General features: G+C 39.8%; 1 protein-coding gene across 2 annotated transcripts in view; it reads right to left on the reverse strand.

Annotated features, from left to right (window-relative positions):
* Positions 1–19,580, reverse strand: part of LOC125326837 (probable acyl-CoA dehydrogenase 6) — an 81,180-nt gene that overhangs the window by 56,674 nt on the left and 4,926 nt on the right. For both annotated transcript variants that reach the window (XM_048305391.1, XM_048305398.1), the window contains exon 2: positions 11,558–11,678. In XM_048305391.1, the coding sequence (XP_048161348.1) occupies positions 11,558–11,678 (121 nt within the window). The remainder of the gene's footprint in view (positions 1–11,557; positions 11,679–19,580) is intronic.

Consider the following 19,580-nt stretch of genomic DNA (forward strand, 5'->3'; position numbering starts at 1 on the left):
AAATACAATCACTTTCCCTGTAGTAACTGATGGTGCCACCATCTATACATTTATTTAACAGACTCTGGATTCCTATTAAAGTTTGCTCCTTGTGATTTCTGCGGAATGAGTTTCACAGGTTATACATATTGTAAAAAGAAAAAAAAAAAGAATTCCTGTTCTTAAATAATAATTCAAGGGTGAGAAAAAGTCTCATTCATTTCCTCTGACACACAGTATAGGAAACAGAAGAAATGCTGACTCAAGTCACTCTCAAAGAATTTTAAAGCATTTAATGATACCACAAAAAACTCAAAATACCTTCCCCTGTGATATACCTTCAAGGAAATTTTTCATAAATTCCATCTTTGTTTCCCCTTTCAGCTGTACACGTGAAGCTGATTTGTAAGTGGTTGAGGTTCTGGGCAAGTGCCCATTTTCTGCCAGTTCACAGGCTCAAGGGAAGCGCATATACACAGGTCATGGTGTTTCAAAGGTCCTACACAAAAAATTTCTGCCCTCCTCCAGAGTCATGCCATGTTCCTGACTCCTGCTACCCAGCACTGAGGGCATCTCCCAGAGCAGGCAAGACCACAGAGCGGGTTTGTAGTCTTATGGAAAACTATAGCTACTGCCCTAGAGATAACAGAGAAATCAGCTATTCTAGGCCACCCCAGAAAGGCACAAAGAGAACAAACAGGCACATTCTTCAGGAAATACACTGTCCTGCAAGAAGTACTTTATCACAAATGGTCTCCCATGCCTCTGCTTAAGAAACAAAACAAAGAAAAAAAAAGCCACAAAAAAACCTGACACCGAGGTCTTACTTCAAAACTTGGTCTGTAAAACAGAAAAATTATATTAAATTTCAGTGTATGTACAGTTCTGGTGATTGGAAGAACACTTTCCTTATGACTTTGTTTCTCACAGTTAGTCCTCACTTCAAATACTTAAACAGATACTTTTCACAAGTCTCTGCTTTCAGAAAAGTCTCCAGCCTCTTTACGTTACTGAAAAAACCTTAAAAGATTAAGATATTTAAAGGGTTTCGTCAGTGGACTGAAGGAAAATAATTTTAAAAAATAAAGTTGTATTTCAAGTTTTTTTCACAATTTTTTTTTTTAACTGACACACACTTCTATTTTTCTTTCTTCTTTGCAAACAGAGTGAAGCTGTATTTCCTGCAGATGATCATTACTTTGAAATGACAGCATACAACCAAACACACCTGGAATAATAGTGTTAAACAAATCTTCACCCTGTCTTGCAGTTTCTTTCGCATTTCCTCCCAAACCCTGTGCCAGGTCCCCAACCTCTGGCCCAATAAACTTTTCACACATCTCCTCCAAATGTTTCTGTCAACGAGGTCAGCTGCAAAATAACCAAAACAACTACTCCGATTTCACTGGCACCACACGGCAGAAGCAAGACTGCCACTAACTCTGCCCAGCACATCCAACCCACCAGTCCTGCTCAGTGCTCCTTCCACCCCTAAAGACTGATACTGTTTCACAGAGCCTTAGGGTTTTGCTATTTTCCCATCCTCTGTTTTCACATTGAATTGTGCACCCATTCCCTGTGGATATCAATCCAGTTTGCCCTGAATGCTGTTCGTGTCTTCACTTAAAAGGTGTTTTCTGCACCATTCTTTTAAAACATGTAGGAGACCAGAAAAACAAAGCCCATTAAGACTACCACACTGAACTTCCAGCATGTTGATGCAATTCTGCAGAGAGAACATCTTACCTAAGCAGGGTAAGATGGCTTCACCTGACTGGGGAACAGCTCTGTGGAAAGAGTCCTGGGGGTCCTGGTGGACAAGTTCAGTATCAGTAAGCAGTGTTCTGCTGCAGCACAGAAAATCAGCAGGATGCTGGGCTGCATCAGCATGACCAACACCAGCAGAGATAATGAAGTCATTATCCCAATTTACTCAGCCCTCGTCAGGCCATGCCTGGAATACTGTGTTCAGTTTTGGTGCCTGCTACACAAAACAGACGTGGACAGGCTGGAGAGGGTTCAGAGACAAGCCACAAAGATGATCAAATATGGAGACTCTCTTTTTACAGGAAATCACATAAAGGAGATGGCGGTAATGGTTACAAGGTACTCCTGGGGGGATTCTGATTATACACAAAAGGAGAAGTTTTAACATGATAACAGTCAGCTATTAGGACAGTCTCACCAAAGAAGTGGTGAATTCCCCAATGTTGGACACTTTTAAGATTGAGACAGACAGACTGCTGGGCTATCTTGTCTAGCCCATGTTTTTGCCAAGAAAGATTGGGATCCTTGAGGCCCCTTCCAACTGGAATTCTATGATTTTATGATTTCATAGAACAAAAATAATGAAAAATTCCGTCTCCCTATATATATACAAATTATGTATAAAATAAGATATACTTTACTGCAATATATGTAAAAATTTAAAATGTATATACAATCATGCTTATCTCTACAAAATACTAAGCAGAAGAGAACTTTTCCATATGGAGTATATATATTCTGGAAAGAATGGCTGCATCCACCTGAGCCTCCAGTTCAGGGAACTTGGGAATTTATACATCCCTCAGAGCTGCAAGGCACACGGTAAATAAAGCAATGATGGCCCCAAATACCCATTTGCCTCGCCATAAATGAGCCAAGGAGCTGTCTTGCACTGGTCAGATCATCCAGACTAAAGATCAAGTTTTGAAGTTTTAAAGCATCCTTCATTCCCATCTCTAATGTATCATCACTTCAAAAACAGTTCACATTTTTTAAAAATCTAATAATCAGCTGCGAAACTGAGGGTACATGGATTGTTTAGATCTCAAATCTACTATACAGTGCATTATTAAGACAAACTCTATAAAAGACTTTCAACAGGGTTGTGCCATCAGACCAGAGTGTAGGATATCCAAATACTTCTCAGATCAGTTTAATAGATTTTAGAAGTATTTTGGAATAAAACGAATTTTCTCACTTCCTACTTCACTTAGTCAAAGATAGCATGCACTCTCTGATGTGCATATCAGTATTATATGACACTAAAACATTAATTCAAAGTAGACCTAAAAGCAGTATAAACATAAGACCCATGACAAATAACGAGGTTTAGATAACTTTCAGGTTTGTTGTGAAATGATGGTATCTATTCCCCAGAACACAGCATGATTAAAAACACATTTCAGTTCTCTGCACCTCTGCCTACAAACTCAGTGGTTCCAGTCCATCAAATAAGAAAACCATAAATGGCCAGCTCTAGCCCTATTTAAATATTAAGCTCCAAGGAGCTAAATTCCTTATATTACTATCCTTCCCTGACATCTTTTTATTACAGTGCAGCATATGAAGCTATTAAGTCTTGTGTGCACTGCTTATCCTGTAGGCAAGTTGCCTGTCACACACACAGAGCCACAAATACTGGGTCCATGCCTTTGCCTGTCCTCCTTTCTACAGAATTATAGAATGGTTTGGGCTGGAAGAGACCATAAAGATCATCTAGTTCCAAACCTCCTGCCATGAGTAGGTACATGACCTGTTTTCCAGTTGTATAAAAAGGCACTTTATTGTATGGGGACCTCTGAACTTCCCTACAGATGCTGGAGTGACTCATGCAAGATCCCCAGGGAATAGATTATTAATGATGCTTATGATTTTGCATGAACTGGGTCACCAGGAATTAGAAATGTTAGATTAGGAGAATCAAAACTAAATACATTTCTTGTCTGAATTTTTTTCCTTTCCTTTCTTCTTACTTGGCTACACATGGTCAGGTTTGCACAGCCTGGACTCCATTTTGTCATGCTCAAATGCTGGGGATAGAAACACAACTAGGAACAGCAAACTTTTACTGCAATCTTGTAGAATCCCTTCTTCAAGACAGATGTCATTCAAAATTTGTAAAATGGGATCTGCAAGTGTTGACAAGTCAATAACTATTCACAGATTTTCCATGCCAACATCAAAATGACTGTTTAACAATATTTTTCCACATTTCAACCCCATGGAAGAAATCAACCTTCACATTCAGCATAATGCAAAAGCAAGTGAGTAAAACTGAATCAAGCCTATACTTCACAAAAATAATTTTCTAAAACTCACCATACAGTGTACTGACATGTAAATGTAAGAGTTGCATTTATATTTTCAGAAAGCTTTTAAATTACGCCATTTAGGTATATGACAGATGTCAAGCATCTCGAGACTGGGAAAAGACAGTTATGTGTTGGTGAGCTTGGATGGGATACCCTTCCTTCTCGGACCAGGGTAAGAGAGCACAGGAGGCTGCTGTTCTGCTAAGTTCTTTATTTCATAGTCTCATAGCTTTCTTGAAGGCAGAGTTCAAGGGGGTTACATGATAAAGGCAAGCAGAAACAGCAACAGCAGGCAAAACCGGCTTCTTCTTCTAATTCTAGTTTCTTCTATATGCTCTATATTTTTTCTTCCAGAAGTGTGGATTATATTTGTTAATTGACAGTAAGATTAACACACGATTCTAGTTTTCCTTTTCTTAACCTATCCTGGTCTAATTCTAACAGTCGTAAGTTTTACACAAGTGTTACACAGGTATTACACAGATTTGCATATATAGTTTCTATCAGCTCTCATTGTTTATGTGAACACTCTATCTAAAAAACTTGAACAGTATAGTTCTATCTATATTTTGTCTAAAGTAAAACAATTCTGTGAAAAGGTACCACTGCTGCAGTAAGAACTGTGTTTAAGGTCTCTGCTGCAGCTTTTCAATGTTTAAGGCACTTAGCATATATTTCTACTAAAAGTGAAAAAACCTATACTTCTATTTCACTTTGGTGTGACTTCATGTATCTCAGTTTATCCAAAGATTTTAATTCAACCCCTGTGCTTTGGTTTTCCTCTGGGCCTGAGTCCAGAGATGCTTTCACTCCAACAATGTGTAAATTACAGAGATTTGTAATGCCCAAGTTATTTTAGTATAAGCTCATTCATTGGCCAAGCTTTGTCAAGAGACAGTCTTGCCATTTCATCCACAGAAGTAAAGAATAAACAAGACTCCTCTAATGGAAACTTCCTGAACAGTGTGTCTTACTTGATAATGTCTCAATCCCTATATTCTTTTCAGGTGTTATATTATTTAATATTTCTTTAATATATTCAACTGTTCTCTTTAGTGTGCATTCTTCTCTTTCTCACAATTATAAAACCACGGACACCATATTTTTAGCAGATACATCTCTTTGAAAATCCCCAAGACTGACAATTTCCTGCAAAACTGGAGGAAAGTCAAGTATAATGGAGGACAGACTCTCCTGCACAACCCAGAGTAGAACAGGTGCAGAACAGGGACAGAACAGCAACAGCTGCTTGCAACGCTCTCATCTCTGCTAACAGATTCTAGGTGCTCCTAGTCACCTTCAAGACACCACATGGGTCTTGTGCTTATTTGTGCAAAGCCTGTGATACACAGAAGGGAATTTGGCATGGCAGCTCTGCTGTGAGAAAACTGTGTGTCAAGAGCTCAAGCAGTAATTGCACATACACAGGTGAGCATTTGCTCCCAGTTAGATGCTTCTAACTTTCTCCAGGAAAGAGGCATTTTAAATTGCCTTCTCAGTATCATTTTGACATCACCTGTAACTACCTGTACATGTACCACATTTCAGAAATTCCTAAGTCTGCCCCCTAAGGTATTGGTATGAGCACACCTGAACTGCATGAGGTACTGCTGTGTTCTGCATTGTAAGCCACAAGTGTGAGGATTTGCCTTATCTCAAGTACAAAAGCAGAATCCCAGGAACTAATCTGATCCCTCTATCAACAACACATTTAAAGGAAGATTATCTCTTCCACAAAGACTGGCTGTCCTTCAGTAAGTCAGTTCTCTGCTGGCTGCTACTGATAGCTGAACAAGCTATTCCCAGAGGTACGGCTGCATTTCCCAACCAGCCATGAAGAAAAGAAGCACAACCGTTCCCCAAGTCATGTGCACAGTTGAGGAAAAAAACCAAAGATGAACTCAAGTGCTCATTTCCTTGTCTGATCAGAAATATCTGATGATCTGTGAAATATAGCAAACTGTCCCCCCCTTACAATTTTCAACTGAATTTCATTATGCACTTGCAAGACACTAGATGGGAGTTGAATAGTCAGCATTTCACAACAGTGGAGGAGTGAAAAAAGAGTCTCAACTACACAGAACTTATATGTACACATACAAAACCCTGTTTTCCTGAGATTTCAATCCAATCCACCAAATTAGAAGGTCCAATAAGGACCTGAAATTTCTTACACTTATCTGATCAAGGTCTCCAAACCCTGCCAACACATCACAAATTTTGTCATCAAATAGATTCAAATAAAGCAGCGATTGATTTGGTCTACTGGATTTTGGAGGCCTATCAAAATTACGTCTTGATTGCAAAACAGGTATAAATGTGTCTGGGGGTGACTTTATGATGTGTATCCCATATCGCTGCCCTATGCCCAGAAATTAATTCTTGTGCCTTTCTGTGCCTTTAAACTGAGCCTGAGAGGGGGAAGGAAAACAGAGCAAAACTTTTTCAAAGCAGTCTGCAGCTTGTTCAAGGTCACACAGAGATAGTGACTTTTTTTTTCCAGCCAGCTTTAGGCCAGTTTTTCAGTTTCTTTTTCTCTGCAGAGAGACTGAGAGTTGAACTTTTTTTCCTTCCCTGGAATTCCGGATTTTTTCCCTTTTTCTGTGGATTGTTTCAATATCAGAGCACATCGGGAGGACTTTCCACCGGGCACAGAGGGCCTGGCCCTGGGCCAAGCCCCAGCTCCAAGGAGACCAAAGGGAGGACTCTTAACACTTTCCCAGGTTTTTTCTTCACAGCGAAAGATTTTATTATTTAGCATTATTATCCTTTTCCCATGTGTTTGTTAAATAAATAGTTTTTATCTCTTTCACTTTCCTTAGAGGAAAATTTATTTTTCCCAAACCTGGTGGGGGAGGGGTGGTTGTGCTTCCTCTCAGAGGATATATCTCTAAATTTGACCAAACTGGAACAAAATGATAGCTGGTAAACACTTGAGAGTGCTGCTTTACCTTTTCATTGGTGTCTGAAAACATGGCCCAAAGGTTTCTCTTGCAAACCATTAGAGTGCAACTATTATTTATTAACTACTGTTGCACTCTGTTGTAAGTGAGAAAAAGATCAAGCAGTTCAGCTGACTATACTTAAGTCTACTAAACCAAGCACAAGCATAGCAGCTGGTCCACTACTGCCATACAGAAATGGTTTGGGACAAATGAATTCACTTCTGACAAATATATCCCTTCTAGTTCTATCCACAGAAATACCTGAGCATCTTCCATTCACTTTCTTAGATACCATCAAACCCCGTGTCACCTTAACTACTAAATCCCTTTCTAGTGACTGCTCCTCCCAGGTCCTTCTATGCTCATTCTCAATAATAACAAGGCTTAGTATTACAGAAAGGGTTAAAAATAACTCCATACACTCTTTCCAAGTGACTCTCCACGCCCAAACTCTCACAAGGTCTCATTTTAACAGAGAAATTTATACTTGTGAAGAAAACAACAAAATTAACCTTAGAGGATAGTCTAGATCTATCTATATTCCCTTCCCACATTCAACACACAGACACTTGTAATAAACAGGCAAATAATCCTTTTCCACAGGAAAGGTATTGTATCATTTTCCAATTGCAGTGCAGTCAATCACTTGAAAGATTCTTTTTGTTTCATTAGATGCTTATCTGTCTAAAGTGACAAGAAGGTGTTGATTATTACCTTCTCCAGTCCCAAATCTGGCATTTTCCCCAGCAGTAGGGGAACGGGCAGGTAGTATAGAACTGTACTTTCCCATCCATGTGCAAATGTGCTGTGTAACCACAGTTACCTAATTTTCCTGAAATATATAAGAAAATATTTTCTAAGTTCACTGCTAAGTGTCTGACAGGGATAAATGAAGGCTACTATTTGGACAAACTTGTCATAATTATTTCTAGATGCTAACGCATTCCACTAAATATTCCTACAGTACTGCCAGTATAAACACTAATGAAATACCCAGAGCAGGCATCATTATCACTCATGTTTCACAGTGATGCCATGTGAACATGCAGGAGAGCAGACATTGCCCTCTTCCAGACCTTTCTCTCCCATCCTTTACAGGATTCCTGTGCTTTTACAGCAGCTGATAAAACAACTTTTAATCATCTGTGTTGGCATATGCAGGCACACAGTACATTTTGAGCCTGCATTTTTGGCAACACATCCTAAAATTTAGCAACAGTCAAGGCTTTGATTCATAAATCGTAAGATCACAAATAACCACATAGATACTTTCAGCTTTTAATCCAGAATGTCATCTAATCTGCACATAAAACAGTTCAAAGAATATGTCTTGCCTACTTCCCTTAGCAAAACAGACAATGGCAAAATACCAAAACTGCTTAAATATTTCTGCTGCCTACCCTAGTATTTTTTGCCCTTAATTTTGGCACTGGCAGTAGCTCAATAACTCAGAATTTTATAATTTATGGAGAAATACATGACATTAAACATTAATGAAGAATAGTAAGTATATAGGGATGTTGTTTTTTTCTTCTAAATCCTGAACTAAGTAATTCTGTAAGACACATTTTGCATAGGGCAGAAAGACACTTTTTATGCCTAAGTGTGTTTATGCATAAGATAAGTATGCATAAGTGTACATGTTTTCATCATGTATTCTACTAGTAGGCAGAATCTTGCAATGTAACAGAACAACACAAAGTTTTTCCTAAGGAAAGCCAACATAGGCACTAATTTTGAGTCATGTAAAGGACAACAGAGCAGAGAAATGGTTCAAAGAGAAGAATTTCTCTGGCAGAGAACTGACCAGACAGTAAATTAAATCTACTGATGATCTCAAAAATTCTCCAGTTATGGGTGCATGTCTGAGCTTTGCCCACAGTGTTTACAGGACCTCTAATGAGCATCCTGAACTACAGCCAATATTCACTAGAAGCAACTACTGTGTAAACAGCTGTGAAAAAAATGTACAGGAAAAGCTTTGTCAAGTTTGTAGCCCACAATTGCATATAGCGGGAATCGATGGAGCCTTTGCAATACAAACTGTGCCCCAAATCTGTTCTCCACACAGAGAAAGTTTCCAGTGATAAGGGACACATGTAAGGCACGTTCTTTTAAAAACCTGACTCCCATTAAGCAACTCATTGTTCATAAAGGGAATGGTGTTTACACAGGAAAAAGTCCACTTTCAACAAATCTGAAATCCAACAGATGTTTCCTTCTATCTAAGCAAAACAAGTTTGTGAGCCATTTCTGCCCAATCAGAAAGCTTCAAAATTATTTCTGCAGGGAAAAAACCCCTCCATACTTGAAAGAATGATCATGGAAAACAAATTCAATAAAACTTTTATTTCAAAATTGCAACTATTACTAAAGTGAATTAACTTTTAAAAAATCAGTGTTCTTTAAAGAGAATGTTTTATGATCTGGATTTGAAGAGATACAACATGACAGTTTTGGTTTGTGAAAGAGAAAGTAGGGCAGACTGTTAACTCACAAGTGCTCTGCATTGCAATTGCTCTCTTCAAATCAATTTATCCTCTCTTCTTCAGTCCTCCTGCAATACCCCTCTAGAACTCCTGGCTGCTCTTGGCTTCCTCAAATCTCGTAAGACTTCTCTTCCTCTGCAAACAGCAAATAAATAACAGATGCGGCTGAGCAGAGTATAAAAGGTGTATCTTTTTATTTTGTTTTGCAGTACACACTAATCATACAGTAAGCCTAAGCACTTTGTAGAAGCGTGTAAGACAAAGAATTTCAGGCTTTGCCAAAGTTGTGCAGTTGAGACTGTGCTGTTACACACCTGACTTTGACTTACTGTCAGGAGAAAGTTTCAGGACTTTCAGGATGTACCTGGCAGCATTGCACCACTAAGGAGCAAAGCTGCATCTGGTGACATTCTGTCGCACAACTGAATACTGCAAAGACAACATCTTCCAAGGAGTTGGTGAATTTTCTGTACCAAACAATACCCTGCTTCAGAAGATGAACTGAGATGGACCACAGGTTGCTGAGGATTTTATCAAATTCTAAACCTTTTATAAAATGTAGCTGCAGAGGTCAAATAAATTACCTTAACAGCTAGATACAAACATCAAAGCCAAAGTTAAAAAAGTCTTAAACATAAGTATGACAAGTGTAATCAGCAGATCCAACCTTCTGTGCCTCCTTTACCTCCGTGAGTCCCTTCTTCACTAGATTTCACTCTGATTATTTCTTGTCCATTTTGTGAGTATTATACAAAGTTCCCACCTCTGTAATGTTTTATGTGCAGCACGCTCAGCAATGATGTTTCTTACCCCAGCTGAACCTCTGCATGCCCTGAGAGGAATTTAAGAAGGCAGGACTGAAATCTATCAACAATGCAATGTGCCATTATTACAACCAACACGAGTACCAGCAATGTGAAGGAGATCCACTGAGATGCAATTCAAATCTGCCTATCAGACAATTATAGCAGAAATTCGAAGTGGTCTTCTCTCTCCCCCAGTAATCCCATTTGTCCTTTAAATAGATCTTAAGCACAATCTCAAACTGTCAGCATTTCTGTAAAGAAATACCAGCTCAGACCTAATTGGATTGGTCAGACAATCACAGCTAAGCAGTTCTCTGAGATCTAACAGCTGAACAGCTATGGGACAACCTTCCACATTGTAATATGATTATATGAAAGAGGGAATATTTCCTCGGAAAGTAAGTGGTAAAAAGACATAATTTGTTGCACAGAACCCTGGGCCTTAGCAACACCATGATGTGGTGTGGCATAGCTAAGGCTGTGTGAGCTGCTGCATATGGGCAATTATCTGCAGTTAACTGTTCAAACACGTCACTTCAGGCTGCTCTGGATATAGGAAAATGGGGGTAAAAAGAATCACAGAGAATTCTGACTTGAACATTTGAAAAGAAAGCAAGTACATATTATATCACATATAAACAGAAAAGATAGCAGAATAAGTATTTTAGCTGAAAAGCAGAAATACTTCCTATTCCCCTGGACTTTTATGTCACCTATATATATATGTATGTACACACAAAACTTGCTCTCTGTGTCATCAGCTTTTGTTCTGTTCAGGCTTCTACGGGCTGGAATAGTGCATTTTAAAGACAATCTAGGGGATAATGGCCTAAAGGTCGCACCATCCACATCCTTTGAAATGATGTAGAGGTTACATGTTCAGGAAGTATAATAAGCCGAATCTTAAAACACTTCCAGTGCCTTCAAATTATGGTTTCTTTAATGGAGATCTGGATTATTTCATATGTGTCTGGGTCCAGAAGAAAAGTTATTACACAGATTTTATGCTGAAAACTGAAGTGATGTTAATTTCCCTAATTTTAAAATAACAGTCATACATTTTACATTTGTATTTAGAAGAATATCAACTTAAGCACTCAGCAATGTTATTTTATGTATTTGCAGAGTTGCCAGCCAGCATGACTGAGGAATATAGGTAAACTTTGCACTGAATTCCAGCCCATGCTTTGACCTGGGGCAAAAGCTAATTGAGATAATGTATTGAATCTATCACTATTAGGAGTTATATATTCTCCCACCTGTTGGCTTATCCACACCAAGGAATCCAGCCTGTCCCAGGATTTTAAACACTTTATGTGCTGGGAACTGTCCTTCTTCTTCCCACTTGTCCACAAATGGATTAATCTCCTTGTCAATGATCTAGATTTGGAAAATAAATTGTATTAGTTATTAACACAGAAATTCCACACAAAAACTTTTGACTACTTTCACCTCAAAATTGTAATTTAAGAAGTAATAGAAAAAACAACATACAGGGAAAAATTTGAAAGCCCACCAATTTTCTTACTTCCTGTTGGGATACCCTTATTCTCCACTCACCCACAACTATTACAACAAATGTAATGAGGCAAATGTAAATCATTCTTTTAGCAATTACTACTAAAACAGGTCTTCAGAACTGCTTTGAGCCTCTCCAAAGTCTATGAAAATGGCTGTTTCCCCCCACCATTTGTTACGTTTTTGTGTACAGTTTGTACAGAGGGCATGATCTGTAACTGCCTCCAGGAAACAGGCAACAAAGACCCTCTGTGAATCCAAACTACCGAAGAGTTAACTCTGGGCTTTCACAGGAATACAGGCAGAGTATTTTTCTACATAGCAATAGAGGCTAGAAACAGGATCAGATACCTGAAGATAGGAAATGGCACGTGAAAATCATTTCTCTGTGGAAATAATCTACATCCTCTTTTAAACACATAATCTACATCCTCTTTTAAGACCCAGACAAGATCTTTTTGCTAATTTTGCCTCTTCTGAGAGCTATTCCCTCTTCTGTAGAGGTAGCAGCCTGTAGAGAAGCACCTGGATATACATATGAGACACGTGCCTGACACAGAGCTGTGTGCTCACCCTGTACACAAAAATGGCTGTTTCCCCCCATCATTTGTTACCTTTTTGCGTACAGTTTGTAGAAAGTGACAGGAAAGGAAGTCTGGATTATCCTCAGAGGAACCTTGGCATAAAAGGTTGATGATCTGTCCTCAATGACCACACACAGTACCAAGAAAGGCAAGTAGAAGAGATTCATTTCCTCTCCCTTTGCCTTAAACACTCTCAAGGAAGTCAGTGCTGTTCAGGGCATTTATGTCTAGTCTGTATTTAGACTTCCCCACAAGTCTGACAAAACATGTACTGGAAAAGTTTGGTCTTCTCCCAGAATTTATAATATTCCCAAATCTAGTCCCTGCACAACTCTTGACTGTGCTACTGCTGCACACCTTCCAAAAGCCAAAGTCCTAAGCTGCCTGGCTGCAGTCCTTACACTATTCAGGCTGCTGCATTCCCTTCCAGCCTTTGCAAGAAAAACACATCTGGAGTACAGCCACTACATTCAGCAACACTTTCAGGGCACAAGAGCTGGATGTTTTGCTCCATGAAGTCCCAGATTTCCATGGCCATGGGAAAGGAGCAAAGTGGGAGCCTGCAGGTGTGTTCCTGCTGCCTACCAGCTCATCATGAGGCAATGGTATGGTGCCCACCTCTGCAGCCCAAATCAGGCCTTGGAAAAGGCTGCTTCTGCCATGCAGCCAAGAGCACCACACACCTGTCAGCCACACAAGGCGGTCCAAACGGGAAACATCCTTCCCCCAAACTAAACCCTACCAAAACAAACACCAGTTCCCAACAGAAAGGTAATGCCTTTAACCTGTGACCATGATTTTACTACTATGCTGTTTCATGAAGAGAGAATTTGTTATTTCAAGAACTTACTCCTCTTAGTCTTCTCTTCCTGCTAAATAAACAAGTCCTGTGGTGCTAACTATGTCTTGAGCTGGAAACAGAATCCTCTCCCTCCTAGACTGCTGTGTTCTCGAGACCTTGCGGAACCTTCTTCCAAACTATCTATTTATTGCGCATTCTTTGGAGAATTTCAGCCCATATATGGCTGCTTTCTGCCTTCCAGTTGGCCACAGAAATAAGCATACTTGATTGCTGGTAACAGAAAAATCACTTTTTCACTCCTCTCACCAACTTCTGAGAAATTCACATACTGAGCGTTCAACTCGTTCAGTAATTATTGTCTCTCTCCCTCTCTTATATTGATTAACATAAGGCCTAAGGATCAATAGCAAAAAAATACTCAGCAGAACCCTATCCAGTAGAGCTCACGTTTCTCTTCTATATTGCCATATCCTATGTGCTCAGATCCTAAGATGCTGACCCTGAGTGTTGAAGGTGGTGAAACACCTTTTTGGCTGTAACAGCTTCTGGCAATGCTCATTGGATAACACCCAGGGGAATGCCTGGAAGAGCACACAAAAAGTTATTCCAGTGTTTTGATGGATCTTGGCAAAAACGTGGTGAATATACTAACAGAGTTTTGTGGTTTTGTGTTTGTTGTAGCTTGTACTGGGCCAAGTGTTTCGTAGCCTACATACAAAGCTACCTGTGAAGTTAAGCAGATTCTGAATGACTAAGCCATGATTTCTGCAGAACCTGTTTTCTCCTGTGCCTTTGAGTAAAACTCAAATTGCTTAACAGATTGGACTTATTATCAGGTGAGGTTTGCCATGTTGAGTGAAAAAAGATCTGCCTTGCATGACACAACAAAAAAAACCCAAAGACAATCTGACTGCACAAACCATAAATTTTGTATGGCTCTAAACTCAATTAAAAAAAATTATACTGCAGTCCAGATACTGATAGCCACAGTTTCTTCTTAGCTATTGGACCATTCACTGTGTTTTTGCAAAGATTTAAGTCCTGTCAAAAGCTTTTACGCTTCAGTCACAAATTGCTTGCAAAAAATCACACGTGATTTTATAATCATAAGGGGATTGGGGGAACACCTTCCCTTGTACTGACACAAACTTAAGCCAAATTGCTGGATAACTGCATTACTGCTCAACTGGCTGGCGCTTCAGCACTGATTACTGGGTATTTTCATCCCTTCCTAGAAAAGCTAACTGAAACAAGGAGAGGTAATTTTAAAGGTCAAGCCAGCAATGACTGAATGATCACAAAATTTAACATTTGCTTAAAACCTTGCTGAAGACAGGTCCAATAATGCTTTGTACCTAATCATTTGATTTATCCCTTCCCTTGGTTTTAGCAACTTCCTCACATCTGTGCCACCAGTGAACTATTTTACACTTGAACTGCAGACACGTATTATATAGCCACCTTAACTTAAACCCTAAGGTTTCCATGCAGTGCTTGGTAAGTATACAGAAGCAAGCTTTCAGCAGTATGTGAGCAGCTGGTCTGCTTATTTATATATGCTTTATCGTGAGAAACATGGAAGTCATGGGTGCCAGCATTTAGACTTGCACCACTAGGATACCAACGATCACAAGATCTAAAACTTCTATGAGTAGAAATATTTAGCACTGCCTATTACAGATACCATCTGATAGATATTCCCAGCCACAAAGGAAATCTTTCCACCTGATCTAGCTTGCCAAATCTCAGTGGCATTTGGGATGTAAAGTTGATCAAGGAGCCATATAACTTTCCCACCTGCTGAAGTACCAGTAAACCACAACAGAAACTGTTATTTTCCTGACAGCAAGGGCACAGTAAGTCTCATGTATGGGACTGGTTTTTATGTCAGGCTACTTCATCTGAACACTGAAGATGCAAATATGAAGGACTAGGCTCTGGAGGCAGCCTTGGTTTAGCCTGCATCCCAGCAAGAGTTCAGGCTGCTCTCTGGGGAGCCTCCAAAAGAATGGCCTCAGGGCTGTTATCAGCTGGGAATTATAAAAACCACTGTGGACACTTGCCCAGTCGGAAATGGATCAAGCCAACAAACTCACTTCATGCTGAATGATGGTAAAAAATATAAGTGTTTTCATTAGAAATTATCTGGGCAAAGTTTTGTGAAAACAGCACCTGTAGCTCCCTGCCCAGGACTGGGGAAATACTATGGCAGCGTTGGAGAGGGGACAGAGACATAAATTCAGATTTTTTAAAAATAGATAATTCTAATTTCTCTTCAGAAAAGAGCAATGAAAATACCCCCCCAAATCATTGCCACAGTTCTGACTATTTTCCACTGAAACTTAGTATGTCATTTAAATGAGAAAAGTAACAAAAATATATGATGCTGATGTTCAGTATTTTGTGCTGATACTGTACTAGCAACTACCCAGAAATATTAGCAATTGCCATTTAATTCTGCATTCTAAAACAAATGCATTCTACAACAGTAGAAACTGTAATTGAATTAATTTGGGTACTGAGAGTATGTACAGATGTCCCTTACAGCAATTAAAGATTAGTTTTCATTATCCACCAGCATGTTTACCTTCTATCCTGCAATTCAGAAACTAAAGGCCATACTACTTCTATACACACCTCTTCTAAGCACCCCTTGTAAGACTGTACAGTGGTAGGATATTTCAGCACACTATTAGCAAGATGATGAATTTTGAAACAATAAACTGAATTCTTAAAAAAATGACAAGTCTTTACTAAAGCTTCCTGTGAGTTATACCTCAGCTGAGATTAGACTAATTTACTAGAGAAGCAAGAGAAAATGTCTGAGAAAAAGGTATTTTGTATTAAGAAGATTAAAGGCAGTCTGTGGGGCCAGGGTTAGGTTAGATGTTAGGAAGAAATTCTTTACTCAGACGGTGGTAAAACACTGGAACAGGCTGCCCAGGGAAGTTGTGGATGCCTCATCCCTGGAAGTGTTCAAGGTTGGGTTGGATGGGGCCTTGAGCAACCTGATCTAGTGACCAGCATCCCTGCCCATGGCAGAGGGGCTGGAAACACATGATCTTTAAGGTCCTATCCAACCCAAACCATTCTATGATTGTATGATTTTATGACATAACTGTTCCATATTATATTAAGACCAGCATGTTTTTTCCCTTTAAATCAAGTTACAGCAATTGAACTTAACTCTATTAATATAATAACCAGAGATGACAGTTAATAGGATCTTTAATGTAAAAAGCAAATAAATAAACAACAAACCACTAATGACAGTTCTTGAGTGGTTACACCTAGACATTAGCACAACAATGACTTGAATAGGAGGTAACAGACCAGAGATTCCTGTGCTTTCCGTATCAGCGATAAAGAAAGCAAATTATTAACAGCCTTCAAAACAACATTTCTCCTTTAGTTTTAATCAAAACCACAAGCAGCAATGACTGCACATGAGACAACTCAGCATTGGAGCAACACTGTGCTGAGGTCAAGGTAGCACTTTACAAAGATGCAAGGCAAAGCTGAGGTGTTCAAACCCGTGGGCCACACATGGATGCTACCGAACTTGGACACCAAAACCTACCTCAGGGGTGCAAGGCAGCCAGGACCCCACTGGCAAGCTCCTGACTGGCCACACATGCAGCCTGTGCAGGTCTTCTCAGCTGCTCCCCAAGAGGGCCTGGGGAATGTTTTCCATGAGCATATGGGGTTGAACTGAAAAAGTTCAATTTAAAAGCAGACATCCATTTCATGACCCTGTGAAAAACATGTGGCAGAAAAAAAGTTCTAAGTCCAAAGAGCAGCAGCCCACTTCCCACATGTTGGTCTCCACCTGGGTCCCCCCAAGGCATGCATCCCAAGCACACCTGAATGAGTTTCTCAGAGTATATTACTCATTTCTTCTCACTCCTGGGCTTGGAGGTCATGGCCCTCCTTGACTCCCTCAAGACTCTTCCAAAGCCATCATAAAGCTTGATGAACAATCCTTTCCCAGTAATACTCTTTGGTAAGGTAGGGAAAGGGCACAAGGAAGGAGACTGAAGTGTGGAAACACACTCGGGACAGAACTAGGGAGAATACAGTTGCATGAGAGAAGCAGGTCAGCTCCTTGTAGCTGCTACCTACTAGAGAGTCTGTGGAGAGACTGAGCTTCTGCCACGGCAGCTCACTGATGAGAATGTCTATGACACATAGTAGGCAAAACCATGTCCTGCTGTCCCCTCCGACACCTGTGGAGTCCCTCTAGCACTGGCAGGAGGGATGGCAGTTAGTTGCTTCTGTGCTTCCAGTCCCCACAACACATGCTAGGAGCAGAAGCCAGGAGCTGATCATGTGCCTGGATCACCCAGCATGGTGGTGGCGAGCCTGGACCTGACACAGTCAGTGCCCCAACAGAAGAGACAATCATTCAGTCTGAGATGACATTGAGTGCAGAAGCAGAGGGAGTATGTGACTTAAAAGACCACAACAGGCTAAAAATAACACCATTAAACAAATATGATTTAACCACACAGCAGCCAGAAAATGTTCCTGCAGTGTTAACGTTGCCTGCTCATACAAAGTTATTAAGTGCACTTTCTACTGGCAAGCAACATCCAGTATTATGAGTTTGCCTGTGGTCTGCAGTAATCCAGAGAGCAAAGTTACAGCCTAGTGCTTCCTCTTTCAGGATGCATCACCAGCACAGGGCAAAGGTCTTCAGGAAGTTTTGCAGGACTGTTTTCTGGGGATTGTTTTTTTGTGGGTGGGTTTTTTGGGGTTGTTTGCATTTTTTTGGGGTTGGTTTGGTTTTTTTTTTTAATACTAATTGAAACAACTGGGATAGTCCTCACTCCTCTCATAAAAATATGCATTATTATTAGTTAGGAGCTCACCTAGGAGATCTATGTAAAATATGACTCACTTCTATGCAAGTGGTCCTGTCAAGGTGGTGAATGTCCCAGATGCCGCCAAAACACTTCTGTGCTTTACAGACAAGTCTCCTCTTTCCCACAACATAGAAGATTTGGCATTTGGATACAATATGCACCTCTTACTCAATATTGCCAGTTGGCTACCCAGCCAAATATATGATGTGATACACCTGGGCAAAAGATTGTCTACAAGAGTTGTCCATGAAGAATTTGCCCTGTTTGCATATGGGATTTGAGGCTGGGCCTCAATGAAGATATGGAAACTTCCATACTCTGAGCTGTCGTTAGACTGTGTCTGGAAACAAGCCAAGATAACATTTTCCACAATGATATGGGGTTGAACTGAAAAAGTTCAGTTTAAAAGTAGACCTTCATTTCATGACCCTGTGAAAAATATGCGGCAGAAAAAAAGTCCTAGAAGCAGAATATCCTGATAATTAAAATAAAGAACATAAATGAAGTAATTGTGATTTAAGATTTTTAAACATTTGATCTCCCCAACCACCACACACGCATTTCATATGCAGAAGTCAACTACTCTACACGGTGCTTGCAGGACAAGATGTAGCCCACACAGAGAAAAAAACCTACTGGATGAAAAGAACACTTCAAGCCAGCCGGAATTTATCACTGAGAAGAAAAAAGAAAGTGGGTTTCTGCAATACTATTGCACATAGCTGTGGCCGGAGCTGAGCTTCCAGAGAAGCTTCCAATGGATTTTAAACCTATATTCAGGAGGCTTATATAAGGAAAAACCCCAGAAAATTTTCCTAATAGCTGGAAAATATAAGGCTGCAATGGGAAGTATATGTAATTAAAACTGATTAATTAGAGCACCACAATTCCTTTTTGTACCTTCAATTAAGCTGTGCCATAGGCAACAAAATAATCTGCAATCTGCTACTGCACTGGGTACCAAAGACTGCAGTGATCACCAAATACAAGAACAAACTGCTACTAAAAGAAATTTTCCCCCTCTCAGAGGACAAAAATAGTGGAGGAACCCCTCTCTAATGTAAGAGTTGGCAGCTTCTCATTGTGTAATAAAACATACCTGTACTCATCTATTTTTACAAGACCTGATTTTCCACAGAAAAAAGCATGCACTTACTTCATAAGTATTCTGCCATTTTGCCTGGTCTATTCATTTCTCAATATCTAGACACACTTCTGTTTCAATCATCGTGTTTCTTCCTTTTCACTGCAACACAATTCCTTGCAACACACCTAATAGATAAAGCAAAGCTGATTACTGGTTCAGAAATTTGAATACTGATTATCTTTTGGTCCCATACATCTCGCTATAGTTGTTACTTCAGGAAACCAAAAAATCCAAACCCTGAATGAACCACAAAGTTTTTGCCAACATTTACTGAAAGCTTCAAATATTACAAGTCTGCCAGTGAGTGTAGAAGCATGTTCTGCCCTCCACCCCATGCAGCTGCCAGCACATCTTGGGAGCCCCATT

Source organism: Corvus hawaiiensis, chromosome 1 (assembly GCF_020740725.1).
Source record: "Corvus hawaiiensis isolate bCorHaw1 chromosome 1, bCorHaw1.pri.cur, whole genome shotgun sequence".
NCBI lineage: Eukaryota > Metazoa > Chordata > Aves > Passeriformes > Corvidae > Corvus > Corvus hawaiiensis.